Here is a 14,543-nt window from a genome sequence, read left to right on the forward strand (position 1 = left end):
CATGTAAACAACATTTTAATATTGTACAGCTGTGGGTACTGTTTAGTTGTATAATGTATAACAATGCTACATATTTCTTAAACTGAGCATAGCTTTATGTAATACCTAAATCTGCCCTGTATCACAGCTAACAGATACACAAGGTGCAGTAAAAGTACAGTGTTTCCTTTCTGAGACGCCGTGGAGTCGAAATTTAAAATGTGCAACTATTTACAAAAACAATAGTACTGTAGTCAAGTACAATAATCACATTGTTTTAAACTTGGTATTTATCTTTTTGGATACTTTGGTGGTTCGAGGCTCTGCTCCTGCACACTGGCCAGTCCCATCATCTCCTGTGCAGCAGGGTCAGCATTCAGCACATGTATAAACTGGTTTGAACTGGATCAGTAGGGAAGATTAATACTGCTGATGTGTGTGTCTTAGGAAGTTTAGGACTCCATTTGGACCTACAGCCGAGCAGCAGCTGCCGTCGTCGGTAGGGGAAGGGCAGGTGCTTGATGTGTGCGAGGCGGCGTGCCATGGCTCTGCCCAGATGACCTGTATGGCTCAGCGTCCCCACCGTCAGGCTGTGCAGGTAAACCGGCTCCACCAGGTGGGACAGGAGGGCCCCCTGGAGGCCCATGACGCTCCACCTGTTGAGACACAGTGTGAGGGCAGTCTGAAGCCTTTTCATCTGTGAAGATTTTCACTCAGGGACAATTAAAGTTTGACCTGTGTTTGACTGTCTAGACCTCAGCAAGCTGTTACTCTGCTGCCTGAACTGAGTGAATGTGCTATGAACTGCGGCTCCAGACTTCTTGAAACAGGCCAGCTGGATGAGAGATGTGATGTTTTTTTAAACCTTACATATGGTGAGTTCCTAAACAAGAAATGAAGACTCACTGAGGCAGCGGCAGATTTTTAGCTGAAGATGGAACAGAGCCATTAAAGGTGATTCTATCTTATTCCAACTTGGTCTTATTTTCAGTTTTATTATTTTCATTGATTAAAATAAAAATATAACAGAACTGCTAGGATCACAAACAAAACAGATTAACCTACACTTATCTTCTTTTATTCTACTATTTGATGAAATACATTAAAGTTCATTATGTTTGTGCCTTTTGTGCTCTAGAGGGGAAAAACTGAAAACACAGTTTATGAAATCTCATCACACACCTTCCATGACCGACTGTAAGGATGCCGTTTACCAGTTGAACTCACTTTGCCATTTTGTCAGTGCAGGACATGCTGACAAAAGGTTTACCCAGTGAAACGCCTTCCCATCTCTGATTGGCCCTCGGTGCTGTGACAGGCAGCGTGCCCTCACCTCCGTTTACCTTCACCCTGAGGTGACAGCGAAACCTCCTGCTGGGATCTGACACAAGAGGGGTTGGATTAGGCATCACACAGCTGATTAACAACTTTAGATCCACAGGGCAAGACATTTAGAGGGCTCCAGCTCTGGGTACTACAATACTCGTATGACCTTTGAACCACCATTCACGATTCTGATGTTTTTCATTCATTCAAACAGGCCTCAGGTTGAGCTCATGGTTGGTTCTTTCCCCAGATGGAAAAACAGCCAAGTCAATCAGATATTTATAGGTGAGATAAAAAAAAAAAAAAAAAAGGGGCTATAATATTTTTTGTACCAGAATCCAAAAAAAAGAGAAACATATAAATGACAAAAGTGAAAACAAGTTGCTGTCAGTCGACGTAGGATAAGAACTCATAATCTTATCGTTTTGATCAACATGACAAAAGTTATGTTCTAAATAGCAAGGAGGAAGTGACTTAAAGATTTATTAGCTCATTGAGGAGCATCCAATCAGTAGTGGTAGCACAAGGGTTTCTGCTGTGGCTGCAGAATGATGCAAAGATTATGTTTTGTTGGAGATTAACAGACTTGTTATATTTTGCCTGCAGCTGCAAATAAGTCCAGCTCTGCTGTAGTTTAAAGTTTTCTTTTTAAATAATTTCAGGGTGTGTGAGAGATGCAGAATGTGAACAAATAACTGTGGATATATTTAGGTATTTGCATTTGGTTTGACAACAGTATTAATATGTTCGAGTCCTTTGTATTTCTCTGTACACACCAGTGTAGCCTCAGGTAAGTTGAATAATTTTTTCAGTGTAGAATTACAACAGCGGTTTGTCTACTTTTGTTGCTGCTGCAGAGAAAGTGATTTGATTCTTTTTTTGTATTATTTCTGTGTTTGGAATAAAGATTTGTTGGTCAGTTTAATTAAATGATATTTATTGTTTAAGTCTTTATTTGTTCATTGACAAGAAGAGGAAACACACACTAAGTCGCTTAATGGACCCAAAAGAACTGGTATTTACTAATTAACGTGTTTTATGGTGGCTTTAAAAATAAATGACACTCTGAGGTCGGTCTGTGCAGCAGCAAGATTATTGTATTGCTACTTTAGTAAAAGAGCCGAGTACTTCTCCCACCACTGCATACTGATAGCAGGTCCAATACTAAAATACAATTAGGTCTAAGAATTAAATGTAATCCCTGACAGTTTAAGGTACACACATGCTACACAGGGAGTGTGTGTCATGGTTTCCAGCATCATCTAAATGCATTTCCCTCACATGCAGCCGTGGTCTCATACGGGCAGTTGAGGCGAGCGTCTCCGCACGGGGACGAGCCGACGTACATGTGGAAGAGGACGCCATCCCGCAGCCAGAAGCCACTGCCGCCTTTATTTGGTACAAAGATTGACTGTTCCTCATCATCTGCTGACTTACTTCAGAGAGGAAAGAAACCAAATGTGTACATAATAAAAAATAAGAGGAAGATTCAGTCAGTCTAGGCAGAACAAAAAAAAAAAAAAAAAGAGAATTCTAAAGTATTAAATGGAACTAAAACTGTAGGATGCACATAGAACATAAGATGCTGAGAGGCATAGTGCAAAAATGTACCAATGAGTAGTGAATATCATTTTTTTAAGCTTTACTTTAGATCCTAATAGTGTAATATCAGCACATTTCTCGAAGAAGGCACAACTACCAGTCATGATTTTATAACGGCAATTAAAAACATTTTAAGGGCAAGAGTGACCTGAAAAATAGACGAGAAAACATTTTAAGAACAAGATTTGCCCCAAAAATGTCAATAACATTTTAGGGACAAGATCTGCTTGAAAACTTAACAAATAACATAAAGGGCAAGATTCACCCAATCACTGTTTGTACCAGAGCAGCAGCTCCAGCTGCGCATACAGGAATCGAACGAACGCCCTTCTGCTGATGACTTCAGCATGGCAGTCATTCAGCGTTAACCCATGGTCACTCACGTTGTCTGAGTCTAGACATTTAGTCCCTGTGGCCAGAGACACAACCTGGGCTGATCTCAGGTCAAACCCTGGAGGAAGACAAGGAGGCAGAGAATAAAAAGAAAGATGGAGGATCATTAACATCACAGAAATAGAGGAGGAACTACAGATGTTTGTAGCAGCTCAGATGTTTTGTAACTGGTTGAGCAGGACAATAATGATGACACAGTCTGCAGGATGATCTGAAAGAACTGCAGCAACACATTTTCACATAAGAGGGACTCGGAGCGTCTTTGCTTCAAATGATGAGTTCAAATAAGTGGCCAAACATTTTCATCCCTGTGTGTAAAGTGATAACCCAGGACATCTGTTGCTGCTCTCCATATTGCAGGCATGTGACAAGCTAACAATGTGGGTGCTACTGTACCATCTCTTTGTGTTTCTGCTGATAAAGTCAGAAGATGGAGGGGATCAGTCCATAGTTGGAGACCGGCTGAGCTGTGCCCACATGACACCACTAGGATACTGCTTGAAATGTTTTGATATTTGTGTGAAATCATATGTGTAGATGTGCCATCAGAATTTCGTCATAACTGGAACAGATGGAACATTATTTTGGCCTTTCGAGGTCACCGTGTCCAACCAGGGTCAAAGATCATTGTGATAAATCACACACTAACTACTTTGAGATCAGACATCACATTGGATCCTGACCAATCAGAGCTCACTGATTCCATATTTAATCACTGTATTATTTTTTCAGTGGTTTCATCCTAATTTTCATCTGAGTGATGCCTTCTCAGTGTCTGACCTCCTCTTTAATTATGAGACCTGTCACAGCTTTGACCTCCGTGCCTCCACCGCTCACCTCTGGTCATTACGATCCCAGCCAGGACTTTGTGACGGGTGTGTGAGGTAGAGAAACAACGGTCTGTCAGCTCAGTGAACTTCTCTCTCACCAGGTGGAAGATCGCCTCCGCGAAGAACTGTGGAAGAGACGGTGTTTAAGTAACATCTCTTTCTTTTTAATACCAACTCTAATTCATTCTTTCTGCTTTATATGACTTATATGTGAGATTATTGCTTATTATGAGATGTATTTATTATTCAGACAAGGGGCTGGGATCATCTATAAACCAAGGATTAGTTAGCTGCCCCATCTTCAAATTAAAATAATTATAAAATAAAGGGGGAAAAAAAAAATGTATTTTACCAACCAGCCCAGAACAAAGTCCCATAAGGTCAAATTAGTAAAGTGAACTCTCACAGATTGTTCTCTTTAATTAACAGCTCTCTCTTTGTTCCACAGGGTTTGGGCCTTGCCTTCCTTTGTTTAAGTTTAGCTACAAACAATGTAAAAAGAAACTCACTGCAAACTTCCAATAAAAGAGAACATGTTAAAAACTGTTTAAAAAAGTCATGACATGTTAAAACAAGAAGTAAATTTACAAGATTTACAAAGGCAGTTACTTCCTCTTTAAAATAATCTCTATTGACTAAAAAGTCATTAATGTTTTAATTGGCAATGTTCATACACTTTCTCTAAATGTTAGCTGGAGTTTGTCCAGCATGCTCCGTTCTGTTAAACCTATATTTACACCTGAGGGCGCGGCTACTTCCGCTGTCTTCAGACAGCAGCCTGTGAAAACACACAGGAAACAATGAAAGTCTGCAGCGAAGCACTGACAGCTGTGACATTCGCCTGGACCACGGGTACCAACTCGCCAAAAGTCTGTGACAGTCTGTCAGTGATGGCCCAGAGTTTCTCTCTCTAAACTCCCCCAGTCTGCTGAGGAAGAGATGTTGCACTACTTGTCACAGTGTGCCTAATTATTTTACAGGACTGTCATTCTGCTGCCAGGAGTTTCCATGTGCAGCAAGGATCATGGAAATGCCGGGAGAGCATCAAAACACAACAGCTGTGTGGAGACTTAAGGAGGAAAAGGGTCGCCGACGCTTTTCATGGGATAATATAAATATATCAGCTGTGCTAAATGTTCTCACAATTAACTGGACAGCTGAATATCTAGAAGACATTAAACCTACTCAGCCCATCAGCCTCGTTCCTCGGTTCAGAGGAGGCAGATGAAATATTTGTCAGTCTGAATTGAGCCCAGAAGGAGCTGCGAATAATTCATGTGTGATAAATTTATATTGGTGGTTCAACTAGACTTCCAACCATTGTCTGTTTCGCCCTCATAAATGTCCTGTTTTATGCAGCTTTAATGACTTGAGGAATAAAGATGATTTCACAATTGTGTGGGGTAGTGGGTGGAGCCTAGTGCTGATGCTGCCATTCTACTGCCACCAGGAACCATCCCACACCGTACACGGGAAATACATTGTTTGTGTATTTCGATTGTCTTAGAAGTGGAACGTGCCTCTGCCGAAACTGGGCTGAAAAGAATGATATATGGCCCTGCTCACCAGCAGGTTCCAGAACGCACCACTCCACCGCCAACCCAGCCGTCTGTCACCACAGGCTGGTTGGCAGAGAGAAAACTTGAACAACAAGAAGTGCCTCCACTGAAGAAGGAGCGCTACCATCTTTAAAAAGAAAGAAAGGAGATGGCAGCGCAGTATGAATAAAAGGAAGCCAACACAACAGCTATGTTTGCTGAATCCATGTTTGCTCTGTTGATGTCACAATGACGTACTCTGCAAAAGCAAAGTGTGCAATGGGAACACAAGCGTGTACTGGGGTCAGTAGCTGACCAGCTGGCCTGAGTACGTCGGGTCAGGGTGGCCAGGTTGGGGCACAGACTCAGATGGGTGGCACACTTGAATACATGTAAAAGTAAATTAAACCTCTAATTCTATTAAATAATAAACACGCTATTAAGAACAACTTCTTAATTTTGTGTAAAAATGAGACAGCTTTCTCTAGCTAACTTTGGCTGTGCTCCCAATTTACTCCCAACTGTGGACATCACTGCTGCACTGTTTTTATTTTGTTTTGTTTTTTTTAAACCACCAAAAATTGCTTAGAAACTGTTGAATTTTAAAACTTTCCCTCATAGAACCAAAAGTCTTCTCAGTATTACCCAGACCTGAGCTCGGTGCCTGGAACTGTCTTTCTTCAATGTGTTCTTCAGCGTGCAGGTGTTTTTCTGAGTGAAAACCTCTGCTTGACGCTTTCTGGCTGACAGTGGCACAAGGTCATGTGTAATGTGTGTGTTAAACAATTATCTGTCAGATTATTATGCTCTTCACACCGCCTTCTCGTTCCACCTCAGTCTCCTCGCTCTGCTGCTGCTCCTCCTTCATCCCTAATGTGCTGTAATAATGTTCATTAATGCGTCACACCAAAGACAGACAGTTCACACTGAAGGGAGAAATGATGCTAAATGATCAATTGGAGGGGCCGTGAAAGAATTGTCTTCCAGACAAAGAGGAGGAGGGAAGCTTCTCCTGAGCCTGCAGCAGTGTAAAAACCCCTTTTTGTTCAAATTCAGAGCAACACAATTCTTGTCTCCATCCAGACTGCGACTCTTACATCCAGCTGTCTGGGGCTTCTCTCGTCATAGCACCCTCAGGATTTAATAGAGTATCTGCATGTCTGTCTGTCTGATATTCCTTTGCATAGTTGAATGGCAGCTTGGTTTTACATCACGCTTGTTCAGCTCTGCGGAGAGAAGCCTTCTTGTGTTCATAAAGCACGACGGCAAAAGACATCCAGGATGATTCTCAGAGACATAATGAAGTTTAGATGTTACAGACGAGCACAGAGGACACCATCCAGCTCTCACGCCTCAGGACATGATGGCCACACTGATGTGTGGCACAGTCCATTTGGTAGCGTACTACACACCTCAGACCCATTTATCCAGACTGTTTTGAAGACTGGTGAAAGCTAGAGAGATAAGTGTTACTGCTCGCAGCTGATGAGCAATGCTTGTCTGCTTGTCTTCAACAAGTGAAGGACACTTACTGACACACTGGATCTTCTGCTAAAGCAAGGGAGCTCAAGCAGCAGAGTTGAGTAAACAGAGCAGAGTTCAGCGACTCTTCCTTCAAACGCTGTAAACCCTGACAGCCGTTCTCAGTGTTTTGAGCTGTTAATTGGAAACAGATGTACTCCACTTGTTTCCTGAGGAACAGACATGTCAACCAGCACAGAAGGTGGCTCACTGGTGCGTTTTTAATGGAGGCCTATGGCACAGACCAACATGCTAAACCAGGTTCTGGATTCACAAACGTTCATCAGTGGGTTTAATCTGTGTATGTTTTTGTGAATTCAGTTTGCTTCCAAATAATTTCCTAAGAAATTTCCTGAAAAGAACCACATAGTTTGGTACTAATTACAGGGAACAGATCAGATCAGTTGTTACACTTATAGTTATTTCTACATGCTCAACTAGAGCAAACCTGAGGGTTTTTTCAGAGGACAGAAGGTGTGCTACACATGCAAAGTGTGACATTTGTAGATTATGATACAATTCATAACAGCGTGTCAAAATAATAACTAGAAAGTCACTTTCGGCTTTTTCCCCTTTTAGGGGTCACCACAGCAAACCGTCACACTGACGACTCGCATGTTGACATTTGGCACGCGTTTTACTCCGGATACCCTTCCTGACGTAACCCTGAGTCGAACCCGGGCTGCAGCAGCAAGAGTGCTGCGCCTTAACCACTAGCCTACCAGTCAAATAATAACTAAATGAAGAATAAATGTTACCTGGTGTTTACATTGAGTAATTCTGGAAGCCAATAACAAACTGAACACAGCTAAGTGGACTAACTAAAAAAAAAAAAATCTGCCTCTATTTTTATGCAGTCATAACCAAACTACAAGGTTCTTTACAGGAAACTTTCAAGAAATTAAAAGGAAATGGAGGACCTCTAAAATAAAGTGATAACATTTTTGTTATTTTCCACACGTCCCATAGTCATAGGCCTCATCTTTCACACCCTAGATTATCTTTCTTTCACTGAACCACTAAGCAGCTCTGCCTTATTAACTTTCAAATGCTGCTCTTTTCTCTGTGAAGCAAAAGGCATTCACCACTCCAGATACTGTGTCGGTGTAGTATTAAAAGACTGGTGCAGAACAGGGCAAAGCTGCTCACCTGAGGTAGCTGATCTGTGGCTCTGCTGCCCTGGAGGCCCATCACCTTCCTCTCTGGTCCCAGACTTGTACAGTAAAGAGACTGCAGGGCGGCTGCTGCTGCCTGCGCCTTCGCCAGTCTTTTACTGTGCCCACAGCCTTCAAACACCCTGCCCTCCACCCTCACCACCATAACGAAGCTCCTCATGGGCCGGCCAGGAATTCGCTCTGTCAGGCATATGTACCTGAGTCCCGGTCGAAGCCTGCTGAGCAGCGCCACTGGACTGAGGTGCTCTAACAGGGAGGAGCTGAGGGCTCGTCTTTTTTCACTTGTTGAGGAGATCAAGTCCAGTGTGAGTCGAACGAGTCGTCTATGCTTGTAAATGCTGTAAAACACCTCTCGTTTTGCTGTGTTGCAGTGCAAGAGATCACAGTTTTCACACAGTGACGACTCACACTCTTTGAGGAATGCATTGGGGATGTCCAGTTTATCTGCTGTGAAGTCTGTAGGTGTGCTGGGGAAGTTCCCCGTGATAGCATGAGCCTGGGAGGAATTGGGGAACTGGATGAATGACCGGAGAGCCAACTCTGCAGCTCTCATCTTAGCCTGCTTCTTCGTTGGCCCGCGACCCTCAAAGTGGAGACCATTTACCTCCACACCTACAGAAAACACCGGAGCGTGCAGGGGGCCAGTCTTTGACATGATCTCATAGTGCAGCCCTGGCTGCAGCTCGTTCAGCTGCACCAGCGCATTCTTCTGAGTGACAGCCCAGGTGGCCCTTTTACAGGTCAGGTGGCTCTGGTAGAGCCGCTGGTCTTTTCCATCCACCAGGGGCTGCTTCCTCTTCAGGGCTCTTGGTCTGTGTCTGGGGAAAGTTGTGCAAAAAGCTGATGGATGATACTTTAGTAGTAGGTCACAGTCCACGTGGAGTTTATCATTCTGATTCTCCTTCACCTCCACACTGCTTGTACCTGTTGAAATACACGAATCATGGCAGGAAACAAGAAAACCATTAGAAAAACTTTGTTTTGTTACATTTTGTAAAGGTTTAATCATGGACAGACCTACTGGGCGCACGCCCAGGGGCCCAAACGTTTAGTCCAAACCCTTCTGTTTGAAGTGACTGTTAACATTTCTTGTGGGAAAGTCAATGAAATTACGGGAAACATGACACAAAATAACCACAAATAGATGCAGAAAGATCGCCAAGAAATGCAAAACAACTACAAAGAGGCACAAAATACAACAAAAACACAAAATCACTACAAATAAATGCAGAATGACCACAAAGAGACACATAGCAACCACATGGTCACAAAAATGATGGAAACACACACAAAATGACAACAACAAGATGGACAATGATTCAAAAACACCACAAGTCCTCAAAATACTAAAAAGACACACAGAAAGATTACAAAAAGATACAGAATGTCTCTGGAAAGAAACCCATTACTTCCTAATCTGTTAGCAGGTGAATATTAATATGTTGACAGGTCAAACATTTTCACCTGTTTCAAACATGGCTGAGCATTTCAAAATTACATGGTGGACCCACAACAAGCCCACCAACAGAATAATCATTTTCAAGTGCAAGAAGGAAAAATTATTACTTGAATTATCTGTGTCCTTGGCCATTGACGCTCCAGTTGCCCAGTGTCTTATGGGACTGATGGCGGTTGATGACATGCTGCTTGATTCTGAAAAAAACAGCAACATAAATACATGAAATCTATGAGCATTTTCAGCACAGCATGACACATTTTGTGCTTAAACTAAAAATAAGTGAAATAAGCCCAACTACCATCATAATTCTGGATGTTTATACTACATACTTTGATATTCGCTCCCAGTTGTGAAAGCAATGAAATGGACCATAACATGCGAGACCTGCTGGGCCATTAGATTCCCACTCAGTAATCGGAATGAAAGCAAACAGAAAGGCGGCTTACAGCCAGCCAGGGTAATTGAAAGGTGTCAGTGATAAGGACTGAGGTTTACAGACAGGAAGCATCGAGGGGCTTAAACCTGAATGAGAAGCTTTGTCTTATTAACCTGGTCACACAGGTCTGAATTGAGAGCGAGTGCTTTTCATTAGATTTCAGCAGATTTGAGGTGTGGTTCAAAGGTTTCATGAAAACCAGTGTTTTTCCATGTGATTGTTGTTTTTCTGTTCGGTGTATAAGAAAGAATTTTTTTTTTTTTTTTTTTTTTTCAATAGCAGCATTTTGTCACACGTAACCATGGTTTTCAACTTTATCCATCCCAGCTCTTCACTTTTCTTTTTGTGAAGCTCAGAGAGACACTGTTAATGACTGATGGAAACTAATGACAAATATTCACTGAAAAATATGATTTAGGTGATAAATATTTTTCAAAAGGAAACAAACAACATACACAGGTGGTGTGTAGGATCATAATAAGTCCAGACCCTTGTTAGGTAATTTCTCAGTTAGACAGGATATTCAGAGATTTGTTGTCTAGAAATGTTTAGTGGAGACAGGATGTCTAGCTCAGGCTGTTAAATGCTCAGTTATTTTCATGTGCTTGCAGACTCCATCTAGGCCAAGGCTAATTAAATCAGACAAAGGCTGCAGGCAAGGATGGTTGTTATTATTAACTGTAATGCTAATCTTAATATTTGTCTTAATGTGAAATGTCATGTCAAATTGTTCTTAGATACACACCACTAATCAACAGCCACACACCGTTTTTTGGTTCAGGGTCTTTCATCTTCCAAGCTGCCTGCGCGCAGGTTTGGTGGTGGGAGAGATCTGGACGTGTAATGTTAATTTTACCTGTGATCCTCTGAATAAACCAGTACGGTTATTTTTTATAAAATCTAAAGTGGTCTACTTCGTCTTTGTGAGTTCCTGGTTTGAAAGAGCCGGAAGAAGCTTTGTAAATGAAACAGAGCTTATACCCTCAAAAAAAAAAACTCTTCTGGGGAGCGGCTAGCTTAGGCTGAGCTATGTCTAGGAGGCCCCGCACCGGCTACATAGGCCTAGCTAGCTGGGCTGTTTTCCATGGTGCGGAGCCACACTTCCGAATCTGCGAGCCTCACCTCTAATGCTGACATTTATTACAAGTACCATTATGCTAAAGGGGGCAGAGGAATAACTGAACATGCGACACTCCGAGCAAGAGAAAGAAGGACAGGAAGAGGGGGAAGCCATTGCTCTCAACTAAAATACACTAGCTATTAGCTTAGCTAGCTTCTAAAGTAGCCAGCTAAATTTGATAATTAGCAAGAGCTTCAGGTGTTTAGGTAGCATAGGCATGTGTCCTGCCCAAAAAATAGCTGATGTTCAGATAAACCTAGAAATGAGTGAGCTTAATCCATAAACAATCTGGTAGCAAGCACAACACTGTGCAGACACAGCAAACAGGAAGTGAATACGATTATCACAGGAAACACAAGTCCTTCAAATACCAAACCAATTTGAGATCATTGTCTCTTATATACCATCTAACAGACATTGGTCACAGTGTATAATTCGTTTTAAAATTACCTTTCCACAAATCTCTACTAAAAAGAGTAAACAATCATCCTTTTGATACCTATGGAGCATGTGAAGTTGTCATCACGCCATACTTGGGTAAATCCGCCATGTTGGGTGGATCATGCTAATTATCCATCATAGAGATATACACTACATACATATATAAGTTAATTTAAAGAATAAATAAATACAATCATATACAGTTACACACGGTAACGGATGCTTCAAACATCCACCATAGTGTTTAGTTTGAGGACAGAAATTGATTCATCTTCAGTGTTTGTGTCATCTGCCGATAGCCACTACCCAGCGTTAGCTCCCTAAACGAGAGCTAAGATCAGGACGCAGAGTCATTTTTAGTGTGTCACTCTCGTCGACGAGATCGCTAGGTCCACTACGACTTAGCTACAGTCAGCTAAGGTTTATCCACTCTGAATTACCACGCTCAGTAAAATGAGCTCTAAACGATTTAAGCAACTTTTAGCCAAACAAAATAAAAATGTAAACAGGTAAATATGACGCCCCCATCCCAGCATTCAACACGGCATGATGTACTTTCTTCTTCTTCTTCTTCTTATGGTGTTTATTGGCGGTATGACGTACCTTCACATTCTTTATTGTTTAAATCCTATTACAACCCCAGCAAATTTGACACTTGAAGCACCTGTCTCACTGCTCCAACCTCAAAACCTTATTACAGATAGGTGACAAATGAGAGTATAAGTTCTCTAAGTTCATAATTAACTTTTTGGGCAAAGACACATTCTGAAGCAAATGGTTTACATTCAGGCACGTCCAGAGATAGTTTAAACTCTAGTATTTTCAGTATAACAAGCAACATGAAACTGCATTATACAATAAAGATATAAAATTAGTTGTGTTCTATACTGAGACAAAACAATCTTGTATTTCTCATCAAATTCTAATGAATCTCACTGAAAGTCATTTTAAAACTGTGAAAAAAAACAAAGGCTGTGTTTCACCTCTGATACAATCAATACAAGGAGAGCTATGCAGTTTTCTGCATAATTTTAATGGGTAATTTTACTGCCCGTTTGTCCCATTTTTACTCATGGTGACTGGGGACTGTGGAGGGCACTGCAATGCACACTAAAAGTCATTAGAATAATGAAGAGTGCAGACTAAACTATTCTGTGTTAACCTTGCACCTTGCAGTTATATTAGGCGTGTGATACCATTAAGTGGTGGGTTGATATGAGCGAGAGCTGTGAGATGGGAAGTGAATGTAATGATGTGAGTCTGGAGCGTCTGAAGGCAGCGGCAGGTGGAGGTTGGAGGTGTTTTAATGACCTGTATCATCACAGCTAATGGGGCCATTTATTTTAGGATGAAAAAGATAATAACTGTGTTTGTCTTTGCGTTACATCAGTGAAGCCTGCCACTGTGCCACACTCCATCTTTTTCATTCCTCTGTCACTCACAGACACATAAACGTGCTCTCTCTCTCTCAAGTAGCAATTCAATAACTCACACCCATTTGTGAACTGCAGTATTAGACTTTGCACTTGATTTAAGTGTAGGTTAGCCAGGTTGCAGCATGACTAACTGTTTGCTTAATCGCTCTGCAATATCCATCACGATTTACAAAAAAGTTTGTGCAGGCAGCAGTTCAGAAATGGATTTTCATTTTTAGCTGCTGCTTTGGAACACAGGTGGCTAAGCCTGAATTATTGAGCTTGCTATGCCTACTGTACATGTTGTATAAATCCCAGTGTGTGTGATTGTGCAACTTTTCTTCACTCTAGAAGTGATGCTGTTGCCATAAGTACTTTTACATAAAGTGGAAGTGTCCACATCTTCGATATGACTGTGTTCATATTTGGTATTAATATGAGCTATATCAGTAAACAGGCTGCATTTTCCTTACTTTAGCTAAAGAGCAAATAGCTATACATCCATTCTACTGACTGCACTCAGTTGCTGTGAGCAGGGTTCAAACCTGTGCAGGGAGACCCTATTAGATTTTAAGTCCAACGCCTTCATCACTCAGCCATCACAGCTATGGGTTGTCGCTATTAAAGTCAAATCATAATGCAGCCACATGACTGAATCTCAGAAATAAGATTATTAGTGACATCTGAAGAGACAAGGCAAGTTTATGTAGCACATTTTCATACACAAAGGCAATTCAAAGTGCCTAACACAAAAAAGACAAAACATTAGAATGCAAATTTAAAAAAATAATTATATGAAGTCATTCCACTCTATGGAAGGATGTCCCCAGCTCTTATCATGTTCTGAGGAGTGAGGAGGCTGCCTGGTGGACCCATGAGCAGGATTCCATTCTTTACAGGAGTCTTTTATGGAGCAGCACATCCATCCATCCATCCATCTGTTATCTATAGCGCTTATTCCTGAACAGGGTCATGGAGGTGCAGGAGCCAATTCCAGCTGACACTGGGCAAGAGGTGGGGTGCATCCTGGACAGGTCACCAGTCTGTCATGTAGACAAACAACCACACACATTCACTCCTACGAGTAATTTAGAGTCGCAAATCAGTCTTGTAGGCCTACTGATACAATGCTCACAGAACTAGGAGTCAGTTGCATCAGCACATCCAAATCATTTTTCACATTGCCACTCACATTATATGTGATTTTTACTCACATTATACATGAGTGAAATGTTTGCACCATAGAGTCCTGTATTTAACCAGTCACACCACAGGGCCCGACCTTCAAAAAGTGTTACATTCTGAATA

General features: G+C 41.7%; 1 protein-coding gene across 1 annotated transcript in view; it reads right to left on the reverse strand.

Moving 5' to 3' along the window:
• Positions 1-14,543, reverse strand: part of LOC109974934 (double-stranded RNA-specific editase B2-like) — a 23,688-nt gene that overhangs the window by 3,183 nt on the left and 5,962 nt on the right. The window contains exons 3-9 of the mRNA XM_020625402.1: positions 9,931-10,017; positions 8,339-9,288; positions 4,138-4,255; positions 3,190-3,358; positions 2,587-2,741; positions 1,207-1,360; positions 454-635 (exon numbers count right to left, since the gene is read on the reverse strand). Of these exons, the coding sequence (XP_020481058.1) occupies positions 454-635; positions 1,207-1,360; positions 2,587-2,741; positions 3,190-3,358; positions 4,138-4,255; positions 8,339-9,288; positions 9,931-10,006 (1,804 nt within the window). The 5' untranslated portion in view covers positions 10,007-10,017. The remainder of the gene's footprint in view (positions 1-453; positions 636-1,206; positions 1,361-2,586; positions 2,742-3,189; positions 3,359-4,137; positions 4,256-8,338; positions 9,289-9,930; positions 10,018-14,543) is intronic.

The sequence above is a fragment of the Monopterus albus genome, unplaced genomic scaffold (assembly GCF_001952655.1).
Source record: "Monopterus albus unplaced genomic scaffold, M_albus_1.0 scaffold354.1, whole genome shotgun sequence".
Classification (NCBI taxonomy): Eukaryota; Metazoa; Chordata; class Actinopteri; order Synbranchiformes; family Synbranchidae; genus Monopterus; species Monopterus albus.